Below are 20,546 nucleotides of genomic sequence, written 5' to 3'. Positions count from 1 at the left end.
TCAAGTACAGATAATTCTCAGAAGTCTAAACTGAAGTTTGGATGAGAACTTGGATTTGTCTATCTGTAGTTGTGGGTATGAGGTAACATAAATGCACATTTTTAACAAGAACATAGAACTCTGCTGTGTGCAAGAGTTTTCCTTTTACTATATAGTCAGCTTTCTATTAGGAATTTCTAGCATAAACAGGACTTGAAAATCCAAATAAGAAGTTGAAAAATATTGTTTAAAATAAATGCAATTGACTCACTCTTTGTGTAAATCAATGCCACAACTCTTTTTTGTTTATTTTTATTCATATTGAAAGCTGAGAAAGCAAGATAGAGAACATACGTGTTGTGTGAGGTGGGAGTTATACTTTTATGTTGCAAAAAAGGTTTGATTAAATGCAAGCGTGCATCAAAAAGTTTGTGGAAGGTGGGATTAAAAGATAAATTTATTCTTCATATACAGTTTCTTTGTAATACAGATTTTTCATAAACTAATCTTTTCTATTTTAGGCAGAGCAACAGAGAGAGACAACATAGAGTAAGACAGATCTTCTCCCTACTGGTTCTCTTTTTTTTTTTTTTTTTTTTTTTTTGCCAGGAAGAGTTAGACAGAGAGAGAGATGGAGAGAAAGGTCTTCCTTTTCCGTTGGTTCACACACACACATCCCCCCAAAACATGCCACAGCCCGAAGCCAGGAGCCAGGTGCTTCCTCCTGGTCTCCCATGTGGGTGCAGGGCCCAAGCACTTGGGTCATCCTCCACTGCCCTCCCGGGCCACAGCAGAGAGCTGGACTAGAAAAGGAGCAACCGGGACAGAATCTGGCGCCCCCACCGGGACTAGAACCCCGGTGTGCCGGTGCCACAGGCAGAGGATTAGCCTAGTGAGCCACGGTGTCGGCCACTACTGGTTCTCTTAACAAATGGCAGCAATAGCTGGAGCTGGACCAAGCCAAAGCTAGGAGCTAGTAACTCCAACCTAGTTTCCTATATGGGTGGCCAGTGCCCAAGTACTAGAGCCATCTTCTACTTGCCTTCCTAGGCACATTAGCAAGGAGCCAAACAGCCAGGACTTGAACCAGCACCTCCTTGTGGGACACCAGCATCATAAACAGCAGCTTAATCTGCTGTGCCACAATGTCAGACCCCTTATGAACTTTTGAAGCTCCTTCCTATAGGAGTTAGAAAACATAACACTTAACAAAAAGCTCAGAGGTAGTAGTATCACCAGCCCAAGAGTGTCAGGAATGATTTCACTATGAATTTTTGCTATTTCCATTATGATTCAAGCTATAGCTCTAGCTGATATACCCATGTTCTAAAGTTAAAGAAGGGTGAAGTCCAAAATACCATCTTCCATTCCCTCTTTATTTTGAGCAGGGTTTGTTGGCTACTACTTCACCAAAATGACTCTTTTTAATATCACTTTACATTGCTGCTTATTAAACTGTTACTTAACATCTCACCGTCATTTGACAGTGTCCACCACTCCCTTTCCCTTGGTTTCTGTGACCTCCATGCACTCCTGATCTCCTTCCCTTTATGCATCATTGACAGCTGTTTTTCAGTCTTCTTGGCTAAGTTTTATCATAAAAAACAAGGACTCTTCTGTATTAATATATGTCTGGATGATTGCATAGAATTTCACATGATTTCATATAAGATTTTTAATACAATTCTTAAATTCTTTCCCCCAAAATCTAAGTTCATGTGTTCAAATGTATACCTGACATTTCCATTGGTTGGATAAATACTCACTCATACTTAATGTTGTCATACTAGAATTCTTGATTTCTTGATTCTTCTCCACTCCCATCACAATTTATTTCTTCAGTAGTATTTCCCATCTAAGTACCACCACTTTGGGACGCCAAAAGTAGAGGGATCATGCCTAATTCCCATCCTTTGACTATTCCCCATGTCTGTCTGCCATAATTCCAAAGCATACCATATTTCTTTCCATTCCCACTGTTCCTCCTAGAGTCCAAATCACCATTTTCCTTAACTAACTACTGCAATAGCCTTACTTCTATTGTCATATTTTTATTCTTCTCTAACCGCTACCCTTCTTTTTCTATACTGCAACCAGAATGAGCTAAAAACTTAAAACCAAATCATGTTACTTAAATTTTTAAACCCTCCATTGATTTTTCACTGTAAATCAAATAACTAGTATGGGCCTCCGTGGTCACACCTAACATGTTATCTCATGCTATATATCTTAAATTTTATGATGCTTAGATATACTGAGCTCATTTTAGTATAGGGCTCTATCCCTTGTTCCATATGCATGGCTAATATCTTCTCTTGCATTAGTGCAAGACTGGCTCATTCAAATCATTCAGGTCTCCTGAACTCATGTGCATGTTTAATTTGTAAACTCAAAAACTAATGGACAGATGCCGGCGCCATGGCTCACTAGGCTAATCCTCTGCCTTGCAGCGCCAGCACACCGGGTTCTTGTCCCGGTTGGGGCACCAGATTCTGTCCCAGTTGCCCCTCTTCCAGGCCAGCTCTCTGCTGTGGCCTGGGAGTGCAGTGGAGGATGGCCCAAGTACTTGGGCCCTGCACCCCATGGGAGACCAGGATAAGTACCTGGCTCCTGCCATCGGATCAGTGCGGTGCGCCGGCCGCAGCGTGCCGGCCACGGCGGCCATTGGAGGGTGAACCAACGGCAAAGGAAGACCTTTCTCTCTGTCTCTGTCTCTCACTGTCCACTCTGCCTGTCACAAAAAAAAAAAAAAAAAAAAAAAAAAAAAGCCTAATGGATAGAAACTTAATCCAATTATGTTTAGAAGGTAGGTCTAGTGAGATGTCCTTTGGTCACTGGGGGCCTGCTCTTGGAAGATAATTCTCTTGAGAGAAATGGTTATAAAACTGGAGTTGGGGCGAAGCCTTTTGGGAAATGAAGTCTTCTTTTAAAGAACTTGCCACTCCGCTGGATCCGGGGCCCTTGCATCTTGATGGAGTCGAAGCATTGGAAGGAAAAAGAACCCTGATACGGACCCCGAATTTGAGGGTGTGACCCATCTGACGTGAACTGAGCGTTCTCTTGAGTGAAAAGTGTGCTACAAACTCACAATCTCCTCGCGCTTCGTCCAGCCGCGGCTCTGGAGTGGGCCTGATTTTTTTTTTCCAGACCCTAGCACACGATCCTTGGGACCGGACAGAACTGTGGTATGGGGGCGCCCCGAGGCCGGGCTACTGAACTTGGGTGCAAACTGAGGAGAGTGTTGAGGAGGGTGTCCAGAATTCAAAGGTCAGAGGTTGCAACCCCAGCTGTCAGCAGGGCGAGGAGATGGCTTCTCCCTCTGTCGGGGGGTCAGGACTGCTTCAAGGGAGCCAGGCTCGTTCTTACGGAAGTCTGGTGCAGTCGGCCTACTCCCCAGTGAGGGAAAGATGCCTGGAGCATCAGTTGGAGCCCGGAGATACCCTGGCTGGACTAGCTCTCAAATAGGGAGTGGCGATGGAACAGATTAAGCGTGCAAACCGCCTTTATACAAATGACTCCATCTTCCTGAAGAAAACCCTCTACATCCCCATCCTGACAGAGCCCAGAGACCTGTTCAATGGTTTGGATTCTGAGGAAGAGAAGGATGGAGAGGAAGATGTACACCCAAATAAGGATGACGACTGGCCACACCCAGCTGAGAGGAAGAAACAAGAGACAGGTGCAGGACGTGCCAGTGGTGAAGTCCTCCCCACACCCAGCCAGGACCTGGCCACACCCACCCATGACCTCTCTGCCTCTGACTTCCTTAAGAATCTGGATTCACAGATCAGCCTGTCAAAGAAAGCTGCTGCTCAGAAGCTGAAAACGAGGGAAAGCAGGGTACCTGGGGGGGATGCAGGTCTCCAGCTGAACTCCCCTCGAATGCAACAACGAGCAGTCCGAGGTCCTGTGCCACTGACCCGGACCTCTCGGACCCAGACACTAGGAGACCAGGAGGATGAAATCTTCAAGCTCTGATGTCCCCAGAAGTGGTTGAGAGAAGCAGTGTGTTGAAGGAGCAACTTGAGGGGGAGAGGAGCCTGAGGTGAGGCTCAAGAACATGGCTTCCCAGCTTACCTCTCAACTCCAGCCATCTTCCCCAGCCCCCTTGCCTATCAAGAGGTCCTTGACCTGGGGCATTTTTATTCGCAAGAGTAGGGGGTGGGTACTAGACCCCTTCCTGGTTCTTGGGCTGAACCTAGACTTGTCCCTTAGATTCAGAAGACTCCTTTTACACCCTTGCTGCCTTCCCTACCCGGTTACCATTCCCTGTCGTTAGAGCAGGGAAGCAGAGGCTCCCCCTCAACTTCCTCCTTATCTCCAGTGATGTCACATAAGTTATTTGGTGCTATATTCAAGTAATATTTATTTGTTTTATCTTATTCCTTCCCATTGTTAGCTGACAAGTGAGATTTCGGTAGCCCCTTGGTGGGGGACGTCTGTGAACAGTGAGCCAGTGACTGCTGGCTCCCCACCTCCTTAGTCAACCATGTTCCTGGGACTGGGGCAGCCAGTGAACTAGTGCTGCTGCCGAGAATGGCAGGCTGTGCTGGGCCTTTTCCCCACTGGCAAAGGATTTGCGCTCAGTCTTGACTTAGCAGGTCCCTGTAACTTTCACAACTCTCACTCTGAGGAAAAGCAGAATGGAGGGAGGGGCAGAACTCAACGTTCTACCAGTTCACCTTTCTGATGTGTTCTCTCCTCAGCCTGTCCTGGGGCTGAGAGATGGAAGAAAGAATGACTTGGGGTTTGAAGAGGGGAACATCTGGGGGAGTCTCTTTGTTATGCCCCTTCCCCAGTAGAGCCCACATGTCTATCCCTTGCTCCTCACTGCATAGTTATTTGCAATTTGTAGCACTGATCTGCAGTACAGTTTGTTTGTTTCTTAAACAGAAGAAGTAGGCAAGGGTACCCCAGTGATGCTGGAAAATATGCCTCAGTCAACTGTATGGAAATGGTAAGAGGTGAGATAAGTGGTGTTTACATCCCTCCTTTCCTGTGGTGATCACAAGGTCTAAGAAGCTGGAGATATTAAACATTGAGCCCTGTGCAAAAAAAAAAAAAACAACCTTAAGTTGGGCCCATCATCCTCTCTGATTCCTAGCTCACCACACAATCCCTTCTCCACTTGTACTCTGTCATTGCTATTTTCTGGCCTCACCAGATGGCTGGACAAGTGGTGCCTGGCCAGTATTGGACTGTGAACCTCCAAAACCATAAGCCACGATAAGCCTCATTCTTTCATAGGTAACTTCTGTCATATATTTCATTGTTGAGTCAAAAAACTGACTCATACAGTATTTATAAGTGAAATCATAGTATACATAGGTGTGGTGCTATCTGAGGTTTCAGGCATCCACTGGACTGATTTTAGGAAAGTATGTGAAGCTTTTAAAATTTATCAGTCCTAAGCAGTTCTAAGTATACACAAATGTATATTGAAAAGAGAATTCCCCAGGAAATCAGAAAGGGCTGAGTTTGAACCCTCACTTCTCTAATAACTTTAGATGTATGACCAAGAGGGTTTTTTTTGTTTGTTTGTTTTTGTTTTTGTTTTTGTTTTTGTTTTTTTGACAGGCAGAGTGGACAGTGAGAGAGAGAGACAGAGAGAAAGGTCTTCCTTTTTGTCATTGGTTCACCCTCCAATGGCCGCCGCGGCCGGTGCGCTGCGGCTGGCGCACCGCGCTGATCTGAAGCCAGGAGCCAGGTGCTTTTCCTGGTCTCCCATGCGGGTGCAGGGCCCAAGGACTTGGGCTATCCTCCACTGCACTCCCGGGTCACAGCAGAGAGCTGGCCTGGAAGAGGGGCAACCGGGACAGAATCCAGTGCCCCGACTGGGACTAGAACCCGGTGTGCCGGCGCTACAAGGCGGAGGATTAGCCTAGTGAGCCACGGCGCCGGCCTCAAGAGTTGTTTCTTAATGTTATCAACCTTCAATTTATTCAGTAGAAATGGGAATAACTCTTCTATGACTGAGATGTATGTAATGAGAAACAAAATCAAGGGCAGGGAAGACAGGGGTAGTACAGTTTGGTCAGGAATCAGAAGTTCAGCTACAGCTAGGTGAACACAAGGAGAACTATACAAGATAAAACCACATAGGTGATGGGTACTTCCTAGGCAATGGATAGAGTTTGGATTTTACTTCTGATGTGAAGCTATTGTAGAGTTTTGAGCAAGGGTGGGTTGTGATATGATTTTTGTCCTACCAAAACCAATGCCTCCATGATACTTTGAGTTAAGATTGTAACAATGAGGCTGGCATTGTGCCATAGCAGGTAAAGCCACTGCCTACAGTGCCAGCATTCCACATGGGCACCAGTTCATGTCTTGGCTGCTCCACTTCTGATCTAGCTCCCTGCTGATGGCCTGGGAAGGGCAGTGGAAGATGGCCAGTGTTTGGGCCCTGCACACATGTAGGAGACCTGAAAGAAACTCCTGGCTCAGCCTGGCCCAGTGCTGACCACTGCAGCCATCTGGGGATTGTCCCAATGGATGGAAGATCTTTCTCTCTCTCTCTCTCTCTCTCTCTCTCTCTCTCCCTCCCTCCCCCCTCCCTCTCCCTCTCTCTCTCCCTCTCTCTCCCTCTCCCTCTCTCTCTCCCTATCTCTCTCTCTCCCCCTCCCTCTCCCTCTCTCTCTCTCTCCCTCTCTTCCTCTCTTCCTCTCTTCCTCCCCCCCTTCTCTCTGTAACTTTGACTTTCAAATCTTGAAAAAGAAGAAGGAGAAGGAAGGAGAAGAAAGTAACAATGGATATAGCACTGGACAGATTTTAGATTCCTTTTTGGGATAAGACAGTAGGAGTTAGTTGAGGAGTATGAGAGAAAGGAATTAAGGAATATGCCTAGAATTTGTGTTTAAGCAACTGAATGGTACAGACCACTGGAATCAAGAGTTTTGCCTAGATCTCTGAAGTATCCTTATATTTCCCATATGTTTATGTAGACATTTAAACAATGCTTTTTATTTGTAAAGTTGTGGACTGTGCCTGTTTCCTTTAAAGCAATCATGTGAAAAGTCCTTAAGCCACTTTGATAAACTGTATTTGTCTAATTTCTAAACCAAATCATTATGAGTATTTATTATTCTTGTATTTTGGTCCTACCTAGATTTCCAAGACTGTTATCAGTTTAACCACTTTGTTAGGATTGTCACTTTATTCAAGGATAAAAGGCACTAATTTGCATTCATCTACAGTGACAAGATTATGCAGATTATGTTAACTCTGGGAAGAACATTAATCAAAAATGGTAATCAAATGCTCATGGTGTAGTTTTGAGGAATTATTTAATTATTAGCCTCTTCCTAATTATTGCATATAAGTGGATATGTTTGAGTGTAATGATTAACTCAGTTAATTTATTTTTTATACTTGTTGTCTTTGAGTAATACAAACAATTGTATGACTATACAAACAGTTGAAATTAAAAGAGTAAGGAATTAAAGAAACATAATTGGAATAGGTTCTATTTAATAGCACAATTGTGATTATTACAGCTATGCAAGCGCTGTTTTTGAAGATGATCTCCACTACTTTCCTCCATATCGGTAGTCCTGATGGTTAAAACCTATCATAAAGTTAGCCTGAGAGAGTGAGGAGGGGAACCAAGGAATAGAGGTTCGTTCGTTCGTTCTTTCTTTCTTTAAGTATTTATTTATTTACTTGAAAGAGTTACGCAGAGAGAGGAGAGGCAGAGAGAGAGAGAAAGGTCTTCCATCTGCTGGTTCACTCCCCAATTGACCACAATGACTGGAGCTACACCAATCCGAAGCCAGGAGCCAGGAGCTTTTTTTGGGTCTCCCACATAGGTGCAGGGGCCCAAGGACTTGGGCCATCTTCTACTGCCTTCCCAGGCCATAGCAGAGAGCTGAATCGAAAGTAGAGCTGCCGGGACTAGAACCGGTGCCCATATGGGATGCCAGCACTGCAGGCGGTGGCTTTACCCGATATGCCACAGCGCCGGTCCCTAGAGGTTCTTTCTCTGGGCCAGAATTTGTGCTAGGTTCCTCACATCTTCTTTCATGCAGTCCAAAGTAGTTGCTATTATTTTACAGAAGAGGTCTAGGAAAAGATAAATGACTTCTTCAAAGTGGTTTCAGGTGATATGTATAAGATATGAATCTTGATTTGCCAGTCCCTGACCACAAAGCCCGAGATTCCTTCATTTCATAACTGCACAGAAGAAACAGGACAAAAATATAAAGAACATGGTAAGTAGATGAGCAGTGGGTAACCCTAGAGCTATTAAAGCAGTATTGTCTGCCTTCCCACATCATTTCTTGCTGTCTTCCTGTCTCTCACTGGGCTTTGGCTGACTTAACCTTTCTACTGATCCCTCTACTTAGAATATTCTTCCCTCTATTCTCTGCCTGGACAACTCCTTTTCCTTCAGATCTCAACATGTTAGTCATTTTTTTGGAGGATGGAGACTTTAAGGTCTTTTCATACAAGTCTTAAAGCACTGTGTTTTTCTTTCATTGAATATGTCATAATTGCAGTGATGCAATTATTTGAGTAATTGCTAGTTTGGGCCACAAACTATAGGTTCCATAAGACGGGGTCTGTCTTATATATCAGGCTTTTTAATACCCAACATTTTTAATCAAAGATGAATCTTATTGGATATCTATTTTTAAATGAGATGTTTGAAAATACCATTCTATGAAGTAATATTTTCCTAATGTCATAACCTAAATTAAGAAATATTGGAAAATTTCTATACCTAGCAAATAACTAACTGAGCATAGAAACCATTGGTTAAATGAATACATTTCCAGGCCAGCTTTGTAAGTGATTTAATACTTGCCAAGTGACCTGCTTTTGTGAATCTTTTAAGTATGCATCGGAGGATGTTTTTAAATATAATTGTTAGGGTCCAAAAAAGCCCACCGCCCAAGGAACGACTTTAAGAGACTTTTTCTCTCATGCAACCAGCAAAGGGTTAAATTTATTGATCCAACATGTTGGGGCCCTCTGACAAGGACAGAGGAGCAGTGAGGAACTACAGCATAGGGTTTATAAAGGCAAAAACCGCAAAATCGGGAGGGGGAGAGAATACACGGTTGCTAAGCGGTTGCTAAAATCTTACAATCAGCAATTATGATCTTAAGACATAGACAAATCACATCTTCATTATTAGCCCAGGTAACCCAGGTGCAACCTTTCTACTTTTAAGCTTGAGCAATCATGCTAGGGGATTTTTGTGCTCTGCCAAGGGTGATGTAGTGCACTGCTATTGTCCGACCATTTGAGATCATAGTTTCAGACCAGAGTCTCATGGTGGGGGGGTTGCTTTCCCAGAATGCAGTCTTAAGTGCTCCAAAATGGAGTCCCTACTGTCAAGGTGCTACTTCACTCTGTTTTATTTTTACAGCTGCACCAGGAAGGTTTAAACCTGTAAGCTTAAGCTTAACTTTTTACACCCACACATATACAATTTTAACTCTTCATAATGAGTTTAAACCATTTAGTCATTGTCTCTTAAAAAAATAAATAAATGTAGAAGCTAAGAAATATTTTACAAATTCAATATGTGGAAACACAGTTGTTACTTTTGACAGTCATTATGAAATGCTGTTATTGGAGAATTTCTTTTTATGGAATTTCCTAAAATAATAATTTTTAATTTTTCTTGAAGCAAAATCAACTCTTTTAATTCATGAAAAATTAATGTTCCATAGGAAAAGTGTTACTTGAATGTCTAATGAGCTATTAATTTTCAATAAAACCATGAAGATTAATGGGTTCACTCTGGGGAAAATGGCACTCAGCTTGAAACAAGATATTTTAAGAAACTTCATATGTGCACTTGTAGTTTTAAAAATTCACTTTTTGAACATAACTATTTCTGAAAGGTGTAGTCTTTGATGTTAAGTTTATCTTAATAAAGGAGCAATGTAAGTTACACTGAGAAATCCTTGTTGTAATGATTAATGGTACTAATATTTGGGCATGAAGGAAGTTATATTATTTTCATGTCATAGCCCAACTCTGTAGAATGTTAATTTTTAAGAACTCTCCTGATCTGGAATACAGTCATTGTTTAATAAAAGTTTTTGGTATAAAGAAAGGAAGGATTCTTTGAATAGAAGTTACTTTAAGGTTTAAGACATCTCATTTTTTAAGCAATTTTTAAAATTTATTTTATTTATTTTTATTGATATAAAGAAAACAGATTTCATATGTATAGTTCTAAGAAGATTGATCATCTTTAAAAATGCTTGATGTGAGTCAAGGAACAAAATTTATTCCAGACTTCTCTGAAATGAGAAGAGTATTTAATCAACAAAATCAAGTCTGTCCATGGATTACCAAAAAACCAGGGCAGATAGAGCAAATTGATTCTTTATGTGTTGATTGCCTAATATTTTCACTTTTTTTTCACATTTATATACAATTAAGTCAGTCCTAGATCAAATGATGCTTCTATGGAGAAATTTCTTTTCTTTCGTTGTCATCTTCTCCCCTCCCCCCCTTTTTTTTAGCTTAAGTACTTCCTGGTCTTAAACTGCATGAATCCAGAAAACACAACATTCAGTTTCTTGTGTGAAACATCATCATTATTACTGGATGTCTGTATGATTTTACTGGCAGGCAATAGATACTGATTTGTATTGAGGAGTCAGGAATGAGCTACTTATATTACCAAAATGCTGAAAACCCATTATTGGTAACAGTGACTGCCTCTGCGTAACTGTTGACTATTTGAAACCAAAATTGTACTTGTTCTGAATTATCCAACGAAGATTATTTGGTGCTTGGATGTTTTGACTTTTTACATTGCAATATTTTAGCCTTTAAAAGAGTTGCTAAAATAATATGAAGAGATTTCTTATACTCTTTACCCAGCTACTCCTTATGTTGACATTTTATGTAAGGATAAAAAAATTATCAAACTAAGAAATTAACCTTAGTGAATACTACTAAGTAAATCATAGAATTTTTTGGATTCTACCAGTGTTGCCACTAGTGTCCTTTCTCTAGTCTTGGATCTCCTATTTCATTTCATTATCGTATATCCTTAAATCTTTGCTAGTATATGGTAGGTTGCTAGTGTATGGTAGTTTCTTAGTCTCTTTTGTCTCCCATGACTTTGACACCTTTGAAGAGTACTGTTCAGTTATTTTGCAGAATGTCCCTCAGTTTGAGTTTGTCTGATATTCTTTCATGATTAGGCTTAGATTGCACATTACTGTGAGGCTACCAGCGACCAGACCAGAGGTGACCGTCACTTCACAGCGCATCACATTAGGGTATAAAGAACTGTTTTTCCTTTAACATAGTATTTTTACATCATTTGAGTTTAGGAGACCACTCAAGGAATAGTCATTAGGCAGTTTTAAGAGTCTGGTGAGGCCGGCGCCGTGGCTAATCCTCCACCTAGCGGCACCGGCACACCGGGTTCTAGTCCCGGTCGGGGCGCCAGATTCTGTCCCGGTTGCCCCTCTTCCAGGCCAGCTCTCTGCTGTGGCCTGGGAGTGCAGTGGAGGATGGCCCAAGTGGGCCCTGCACCCCATGGGAGACCAGGAAAAGCACCTGGCTCCTGGCTTCAGATCAGCACAGTGCGCCGGCCGCAGCTCGCCGGCCGCGGTGGCCATTGGAGGGTGAACCAACGGCAAAAGGACCTTTCTCTCTGTCTCTCTCTCTCACTGTCCACTCTGCCTGTCAAAAAAAAAAAAAAAAAAAAAAAAAAAGTCTGGTGAAGAAATTTATTTCAGATTTTTGTCAGTCTAGTGATCTGAATTTTCTTGCTTAGAATGGAGAATTAGATAAGATCTCTTAGGACTCTTTACTATTCAACGATTTGATTACCCTAAGGCGATATGAAAGAGAATGAGAGAGACTTAACCCCATACATCTTGGGGTTCCTTCCAGATCACCCTAAAGCCCATCTTTGAACTTGATGTGGCTGTTAAGAGGAATACTTTGACAATTTCCTGCTTGACAGAATAATTTAGAAACTAAACTGTTTCTTAGTCTCAAAATGAACAGTCTAAAATAGTTTATCAAGTCCCAAAAATAATGATATTGGAAGAATTTGAATTATCAAAATACTTTAAATTATATTGTTTATATATTAATGTAAACTATAGCCTTTACTTTGTAACTTATAAATTTGATTCATTAAGATCAAGTTATATGCATAATTTCATTTTCATTAAATATTATTTTTCACTTTTTGGAGATCTTCTCTTTGTTCTATATCAGCATTAAGATTGTTATATTATTATTTATATTAATTATATTTGTTTCTTTGACAGTGAAGTGAGCTATAACTATTCTTTGCTTAGATCATCAAGACTCAACAATGGAATACAAAATTATATTTTCAGTAGCTTCTCTTTTTTTTTATTGTGGTATGATTAAGATGGCCTATGATTATGATTTTTCTAATGGCAGCATGAAAGTTATGAAAAAAATGAACCTTAGAGCCTTACTAACCAAATAAATTTTTTTCTTCTAATCCATATAATTCAGTATGTGTCACCTTAATATACTTGTTGTCCAGTGAAGGCTAAACAAAGTACTATCACATTCTATTGAAGAAGGCACTGCTTCCACAACGGCCGAGTCCAGTATTATGGCTATTGCTTATATAATCATGAATGAATAAAATATATTATATAACATATTTTCCTGTTGGTTTAATGAATTTAGAGATTACTAATTTCTAAGTATACTAAACATGTATGTTTCTGTGCATGTAATTATCTGAAAATTTTAATGAGCCAATCAGTGATTTTTATCCAACCTGAAAATCTCTTGATATAAAACACTGTATTTTTGTATTCTCATACATGAAGTGGGAAATTCACTGCTGTCCTTGTTGTCTCTTATTTGCTGATGAAATAATGGAGATAATTTTGTAATGGTAAATGTAGGGAGATTCTTAATTGCCCATCTTGTATGTGAATCACCAAGTAGAGAAAACAGGTATAAATGTACAAAGTAGACGCATTCAGCATAATAACATATGCGTTTGAACTGGGTTTATTAAAAAGGCCCCATGTTACTTTAATTTTATAATGTAACACTAGAATTTCTAATTAATTAGATATGCAACTTCTGTCCTTACTTATGCTTTTTACAGTAAATTTAATTAAGCATTTCTTGTAAGTTCATTTCAGTATCTATCATGGCCCACTAAAGTTGGAAATCAGTTGTAAAATGGTAGATTAATTGCCTTTTGTAGTAAATGAAATAAGAATCTAAAATATGCAAAGTCAGGAAATTTAATTGTGGTCTTCAATTGCTTATTCAATGCCTTGGAAAACTGAATGTAGAACTACAGAAAAAAAAGGCCGAAGGTTGTTAAATGTAGCACATCACACACATTTTGCACTTTACTTAATGATCCAAGTGTTTATTACTATGGAGTAAATGCACCATTTAAAGAATTATGGTGGAATTTCAAAACATTAAAAACTCTAATTAATTTTAGTCTGAAGCATGCAGCTTGCTCATTTTGCCTAAAACATTTTCATTATCATCTGTAGTTTTCCAGTTATGAAGATAAATTTTTTCTTGTTGTGCAGCACTGGCATATTTTCTGTATTAAAGCAGGGTCTTAAAAGCTATTAAGAGTTATATCTGATGTGTGTTTTACATGAATAAAGGACGGTAGTTTTTGACCACAGATTGAAACTGTATTGTATGTATTGCTTTTCCTCACTTGTACTTGTTCTATAACTGCCAATAGTTAGAAGAGGTTGCAGGTGACTGGTTTTTTTCTAAAAGTTGTTCATATTTATATTTTATAAGGACCATTATTAAAGCATACAGATAATTTGAATATCAACTTGAATCCAACTATTATTAACTGTTTCTTCTCTGATTAGTCAAAGAAACATTTAAAATAGAAAATATCTTAAGAAAATAGAAACATTTTAAGTTAATTGTGACTACACTTTCTTGCTTCATTTTACTGTTGTCCCAGTAGTTATCTTTCCTGTGTAAAAGAAACTAACATCATTCTTTTTGTAAATGTAGATTATAAAGGTACTTGAAAGAAATCTTATGTTTTCTGATTGTGAAAGTAATCCATGCTTATAGTGGAAAAGTAAGAAAATGTGAGAAAGCACAGACAAGAAAATAAAAATCAGTAACATCACCATTGTGAACGTTTTATTTTTACTCAACATCAACTTTTTTTTTAAGATTTATTTATTTTTATTTGAGAGACAGAGTTACAGGGAGAGAGAGAAGGAGAAACAGAGAGAGAGGTCATCCATCCACTGGTTCACTCCCCAAATGGCTGCAATGGACAGGGCTGGGACAGATGGAAGCCAGGAGCCAGCAGCTTTTTCTGGGTCTCCTACGTGGGTGCAGGGACCCAAGCACTTAGGTGGTTCTCCACTGCTTTCTCAGGCAGAGAGCTGGATCGGAAGTGGAGCATCCAGGACATGAACCAGCACCCATTTGGGATGCAGGTGCCACAGATGGGGGCCAAACCTACTATGCTACAACACCAGCTCCCATTGTGAACATTTTTGGTACTTAGCAAAGGAATTTTAAATAGGATAATAGAAACCAAGCAATTTATTTTAGCTGTATATGTCAGTATAGGGGCCAGATACTTTGGATTTTTTTCCTTATAAAATCTTTTATTTACTTATTTCTGGTTTGAGAAACAGAAAAGAGAGCCTTCATCCACTAGTTCACTCCCCAGGTCCCCATAACAGCTGGGCCGGGGCCAGAGCCCGGAGCCAGGAGCCAGGAACCCCATCTAGTTCTCCCATGTGGGTAGCAGGTAGCAGGGATGGGACCTCAGGAACCATCAGTTGCTGTCTCCCAGAGCCCATGTTGGAAGATGTGGGAATCAGGAGCAGAGACAGGAATCAAACCCAGTCACTCTCATGTAGGACACAAGAGTCCCAACTGGTGCCTTAATGTCTAGACCATATGCCTTCCTCTCCTTATAAAACCTTACCTATACATTTTTTTTTTTTTTTTGACAGGCAGAGTAGACAGTGAGAGAGAGAGAGACAGAAAGGTCTTCCTTTTTACCGTTGGTTCACCCTCCAATGGCCACGGCGGTCAGCGTGCTGCGGCCGGCGCACCGCGCTGATCCGAAGGCAAGAGCCAGGTGCTTCTCCTGGTCTCCCATGGGGTGCAGGGCCCAAGCACCTGGGCCTCCTCCACTGCACTCCCGGACCACAGGAGAGAGCTGGCCTGGAAGGGGGGCAACCGGGACAGAATCTGGCACCCCGACCGGGACTAGAACCCAGTGTGCTGGTGCCACAAGGCGGAGGATTAGCCTACTGAGCTGCGGTTCCGGCCTACATTTTATTTTCTTGATTTGAATTTAGAAAGCTGTCATTCGGGAACCATTTTTCTTTTCTGGTTTTTTAATCATCTTAATTTAACATATCTTAGAAAAAATTGCAGAAGCAGTAGAAGAGAATTCCCATTTGCCCTTTATTTAGTTTCATATAGTGTTATAATCTTATATAACCATAGTACAATTACTAAAAACAGGAAGTTAACATTGATATATTACCAACTACTCTATAGGCCATATTCAAATTCTATCCAATTTCCCAGTAGTGTCCTTTTATGGGCAGGATTCCACTATGCATTTAACTGTCATGTCCTCTTAGTCTCTTGATTGTATTGAGGTTGTACAAATTAGGAATGATACCACAAACCAGAGTGATGAGCCCATGTTAGCCATCATATCAGGGGGTTAATATTAATTATTACCTAATGGTAACCTGAATCTTTTGGTTAAGGTGGTATTGACCAGATCTCTCCACTCTACAGGTACTTAGATTGTCGTCATAAAAATATAATGGAAAGAGGAAAGTTGTCCCTTTATATAATCTTGCCTTTAAAAGAAGTCACTTAAAAGTTTGCAGTACAAAAAAAAAAAAAAATCAGCAGTACAGTGTAAAAATAGAGTCACTTGTACTCATAATTTGGGTCCAAATACACTTGAGTGATAGAAATCCCAGGAGCTGGGGCCGGTGCTATGGTGTAGCGGGTAAAGCCGCCGCCTGCGGTGCTGGCATCCCAAATAGGCGCTGATCCGAGACCCAGCTGCTCCACTTCCAATCCAGCTCTCTGCTATGGCCTGGGAAAGCAGTAGAAGATGGCCCAAGTCCTTGCCCTTGTACCCATGTGTGAGACCCGGAAGAGGCTCCTGGCTCCTGGTTTCGGATCGGCACAGCTCTACCCATTGTGGCCATCTGGGGAGTGAACCAGCCGATGGAAGACCTCTCTCTCTCTCTCTCTCTCTCTCTGCCTCTCCTTCTATCTCTGTGTAACTGTGACTTTCAAGTAGAATAAATCTTTAAAAAAAAAAAATCCCAGGAGCTAAAATAATCGGCGATTGCTTAAGGTTGCTTCCTCTTAAGAGAAACAAAAAGAAGGATGGATAAGTTTTAATAGTTGTCATCAATTATTTGACCTATTCTAAAAAAAATTAAATCCTATCTGTAAATGAGGAAAAGTAAGAGGATTCCTCTATTCAAAATTGGTGGCACAAGCTGAATAACATTTTAGTAAAAATCTTGCAAGTTTTAATCGGTGGTAAGAGGGATGTAGTTTGCAGTGTTTTTACTTATTTCCCTGTTTGAATAGCTCTTACAATCTCATATTGCCAACCTGGAGCATTAGACCATTTCTACATGGTCCATGTGAGCTTGGAAGTGATTGATCTCACTATAATTCTGTCAGTGAACAAAAGAGCAAGAAGACTAAGCAAGCACATTTAATTGCTTGGTATTATAGATGTATTGTGTGAATGCACATTCTTGAAATTCACATGTAACTAGCAGATTGGCAGGGTTGTCACAATCAACATGTTTTCTGGAGTATGAGTTAACAAGCTTACACATTAAGAGGTAAGCCTGTCTCCTTTCCAGTAGTCTCAAAGGGTAAATTTTCTTGCTGGCGGTTTCAGAACACTTCATGAAACAAATGTCAAACTTGTCAGGGCTGTCACTAGGAAAATGATCCGTGTAGCAAGGGTCTTCTTTCATTGGGAAACAGATGTCTTATCTCAGCAGAGTGAAAAAAGGCCTGCTATCAATCAGAAGAAATTCTTGTTCATCTTTAATATCCACTAGTAAAGAAATGCTTTCGTAAAAAGCTTCTGTAATTTTATTCATTATGCTGTTATTTGTCAATATTTGATTTGTTGCCTGAACTATTTTAATTATTCTATTAATTTTGAACTACATTTAAGATTTTTATAAAAATTGACCTGCAATGTTAAATACACAGATTAACACTTATAAAAAAAATTCTTGCTGGAGCTTTAGTGGGTCAAATTCTAATACTTTCCTACAGTAAAATCTATTACTATTATCTGGATGATGTTATACAATAGCAATTTTAATATTATGCCCCAGCATTTAGTGTTGAGTGCCTTTTTTCCTCCCTTTTCTTCATCCCTATCACAGCTCTCATTGTGTAAAGGAAGAAAAGGATTGGCTCATATTATTTATACAATTACTTGAAAGTATAAAAATGGCAAGATGTTATAAAACAAATCCTCAGCATAAAGAAAGGTGTGTTCCTTCAAAATTCTTTTCTTACTTCTGTTTTCAGTGCTGTTACAGTAAGTCAAGATTGCTGGAAGTGTGACTCCTGAAAAGGAGCAGTATTATGCTTTTCCAGGTGACATGAGTTCTGGCAGACCTGCACTGTGTTCAGGTCTTACTCCCTGTTTCACATAGTTCAGAAAACATACTGTAGTTCAGAATCCAGCTGTATCCCCAGTTAGATGGTAGAAATATATGACAAAAAAGACAAAACCCTGCCTTGAGGAACACAGTGACAAATTCAGTGCTATTTAACATTGTTTCTTGCCATCTTTACCTGCTGATTTAACATGTTCTGGAAAAGAGTGAAAAGTGTGGAGTAAAATTTGTTTTTCAGTAGGATGTCATTAAAATGTAATCTCTAGGAACTTTTGTCTAAAAATGGAAACCACCTGTTCATTAATCTTCAGGAATCAATTAAACATAATTGAATCTATTCACTAAAGATCCATTGAGGGAAAAAAAATTGAATGACATGAAGTAGCTATTTTTCTTGTGAAATTACATTAACGATGTATTGCCAAAATGATATTCAAAGCACCATCCCTGGTGTTCTACATATCTGTAATGACTGAGATTGGTTGGTAATATTGATCATTTCTGCACTTGCCTGGTGTTGACAAAATCTAAATCACAGTTGCTGTTGTGTTTAGAGAGACAAAGTAGATAAAGGAATGTTCTCCCCTTAATGGTTACAGGCAAGGTTTGTGGTTTGTCAGAGAAAATCAGTGTATGTTCCTTGATTTGCATTTACTTTAGTAAGGTCAGTTCACTAAGCAGAGCTTAACAATTATATAATTCAATTGAATTTGGCTTTCCAAGGTACAGAGATATGGGATGATGCATTTAATGCTGCTAGAAATACTAAAAAAACGTATTGTTCATTTTTTAGTTAACTCAGTAAAGATTTAGTAATGCTTTTAATTTTAGTGATTTTGTGTGACAAGCCAGAAGTATTAGAAAAGCAAGTCTGCTTTGTATTTGGGATTGTTGAAGAAACATAAACACTAAGATGGCTTACAAATTGTTAGGTGAAACATTTTTCCAGACTCCCATTATTTTAACTTTGAAGGGCAGAATTTAATATTGAACACAAGATGCACTTCATTCCTTTGGTAGCAGACATTATGATATCACTTCATTTATTCACCATATTCCACAGGACCCTGCTGTGAGTTATGAGGCCACCACTTAGAATTGAAACTGTAGAAGATTGTAAGCATTCCACAACCTGACATCCCCATGTTTCCTATTTTAGACCTAACTGATCTTCAGATAACGTATGGTGGTACAAGTAATTGGAAAATTGGCAGACCTGTCAAGAAAGTATGTTAGATGGGACCAAAATGCCATGCTGAAGCACATAAAGTGTCTTAGAAGTTAAATTTATTGTTTTTTATCAAACAGTGAAGTAAACATATCTGGCTCACCCCCTACAAAGAACACTTTTCAGTGACAGGTGTTTTAAAAAGTAATTTTTAGAGCATTGATAAAATGGGTTGCATTTGAAAGCATAGCATAGAAGATTTTAGTTGATGTGTAGCATCAAACAGTACCCACTCTAAATATGTGTTAAATAATGTTACCATTATTCCTTAGGATTACTGAAATCACAATGCTTTAGAGTCCCACAGATAAATTTTATTTAAAATGTGTTAAGTGTGACTGATAAATTCTCTAAAGTTTATATTTTAATATGTTCTTAAATTTATTTCACAGGAAGATGAAAATGAAGCTGAAAGAAAAAATATGTCTCAGGAGCTCAGCATGGAACAGAAAAATCCAAAGAAATGAGGGATTTCCTGTAGTGTTTTGAAATATTTGCAACTTATGTAGTAGCAGATAAAATTTCTAATGTAAAATGTTAAATTGTAAAATCTAATTTGCAAAATATTCTCAATAAAGTTGTTGAAAATGAATAGGACCTTGTATTTGCTGGTTTCTTAACCAATTTCAACATTTATATAAAAGTTGGACATTCAGAATGTTTTTAAAGGGAGAAAAATTCTTAACTGGAATTTCAGAACTGAAGACAGAATTTTGTTTTGTTTGTAACCTAAGTATTGACACATCTGGGTGTCCTAAAAGAAAACTCTGAAAGTGTTCTTATGGTCTGTTTTCTTCAGGGACTTTACTGTATTTCTCATTACCAATGTAAGAAAAAACTGATGTAGTTCCAAAATGAACAGAAAATGCTTGCACATGAAAACACTTAAAACCAACGATTGCCATAAGGTGAAATACCGTTTTTCTCCCAATTAACCACATGATAGTATCACATGATAGTCTACTGTTTCAGAGAAGGACAAAAAGAAGGGATGATGTAATATTCTATTGCAAAAGGAGTGTCATGCTTTTTAATTAAATACTCAGAATTTGTGACCTCCACACCTTTCCTAAACATTTTAAGAACAGTTCCTATATATGTTTCCTTGGCTTATAAATTTTCCAAAATTTCTCTTGATTCCCATTTTTTTCACAGTTCTCAGTAACCAGCCATTTCATTCTCCCTGGCTCTAATTTCCAAGCTGTCATTTGCCAGCTATAGCAGCAGCAATGAATCTGCTTGCTGTTTGCAGAGTGAAATGTTTTTGGCAGATGTCTTTGATTATTTAAGGCAGAATTTCTTAAAATGAGAGAACATTAGGAGGGCTTTAAGAGAATGGCCACATACAACTCCCTCCCTGTGGGAACAGAATCAGTGTTTGCCCTGGAGCCGTATTTTTATCGCATGCATCTGACAAGCTCAATAAACATGTGACAGTAGGACATGCTGGCAGCTGTGATACAGCCCCGCTGAAATGAGGAGAAACTGCAAGTAGTTAGCAGACTATTCACCGAAGGATAGCCTCAGATAATCTAACTGTGGATACCAGGAAAAAAACGATAGCCCACAGAATGGGCTCCCTGGATGCATTTTGTACCAAAGACTTTGAGCCAAAGAAAATATTGAGAAGTCAGTGCATAGTGGCACAGGGGTCTTGAAATAAACAAATACTGAAATGAATTTGACTTTTTTTT

At 39.5% G+C, this 20,546-nt stretch overlaps 2 protein-coding genes across 7 annotated transcripts in view; both read left to right on the top strand.

The window, feature by feature from the left end:
• Nucleotides 1-19,444, top strand: part of PHF14 (PHD finger protein 14) — a 184,190-nt gene extending 164,746 nt beyond the window's left edge. For 4 of the 6 annotated variants that reach the window (XR_007922235.2, XR_007922234.2, XM_051852938.2 and 1 more), the window contains one exon: nucleotides 19,245-19,444. Coding sequence is in view for 4 of the 6 variants with exons in the window: in XM_051852938.2 (XP_051708898.1) it covers nucleotides 19,245-19,319 (75 nt within the window). In the remaining 2 variants the exon portion in view is untranslated. Of the gene's footprint in view, nucleotides 1-17,384; nucleotides 17,457-19,244 lie in introns of those variants that run through there. The other 2 variants (XM_051852939.2, XM_051852937.2) reach the window with 1 other exon arrangement.
• LOC103349460 (lysM and putative peptidoglycan-binding domain-containing protein 1-like) lies at nucleotides 560-5,047 on the top strand. Its single transcript, XM_051852945.2, has one exon. The coding sequence runs from the start codon at nucleotides 3,454-3,456 to the stop codon at nucleotides 3,955-3,957; it is 504 nt and encodes a 167-aa protein (XP_051708905.2). The 5' UTR covers nucleotides 560-3,453; the 3' UTR covers nucleotides 3,958-5,047.
• Nucleotides 19,445-20,546: the final 1,102 nt, after the last annotated feature.

The sequence above is a fragment of the Oryctolagus cuniculus genome, chromosome 16, assembly GCF_964237555.1.
Source record: "Oryctolagus cuniculus chromosome 16, mOryCun1.1, whole genome shotgun sequence".
In the NCBI taxonomy this organism is placed as follows: domain Eukaryota; kingdom Metazoa; phylum Chordata; class Mammalia; order Lagomorpha; family Leporidae; genus Oryctolagus; species Oryctolagus cuniculus.
This window is presented reverse-complemented; position numbering and strand designations above follow the sequence as displayed.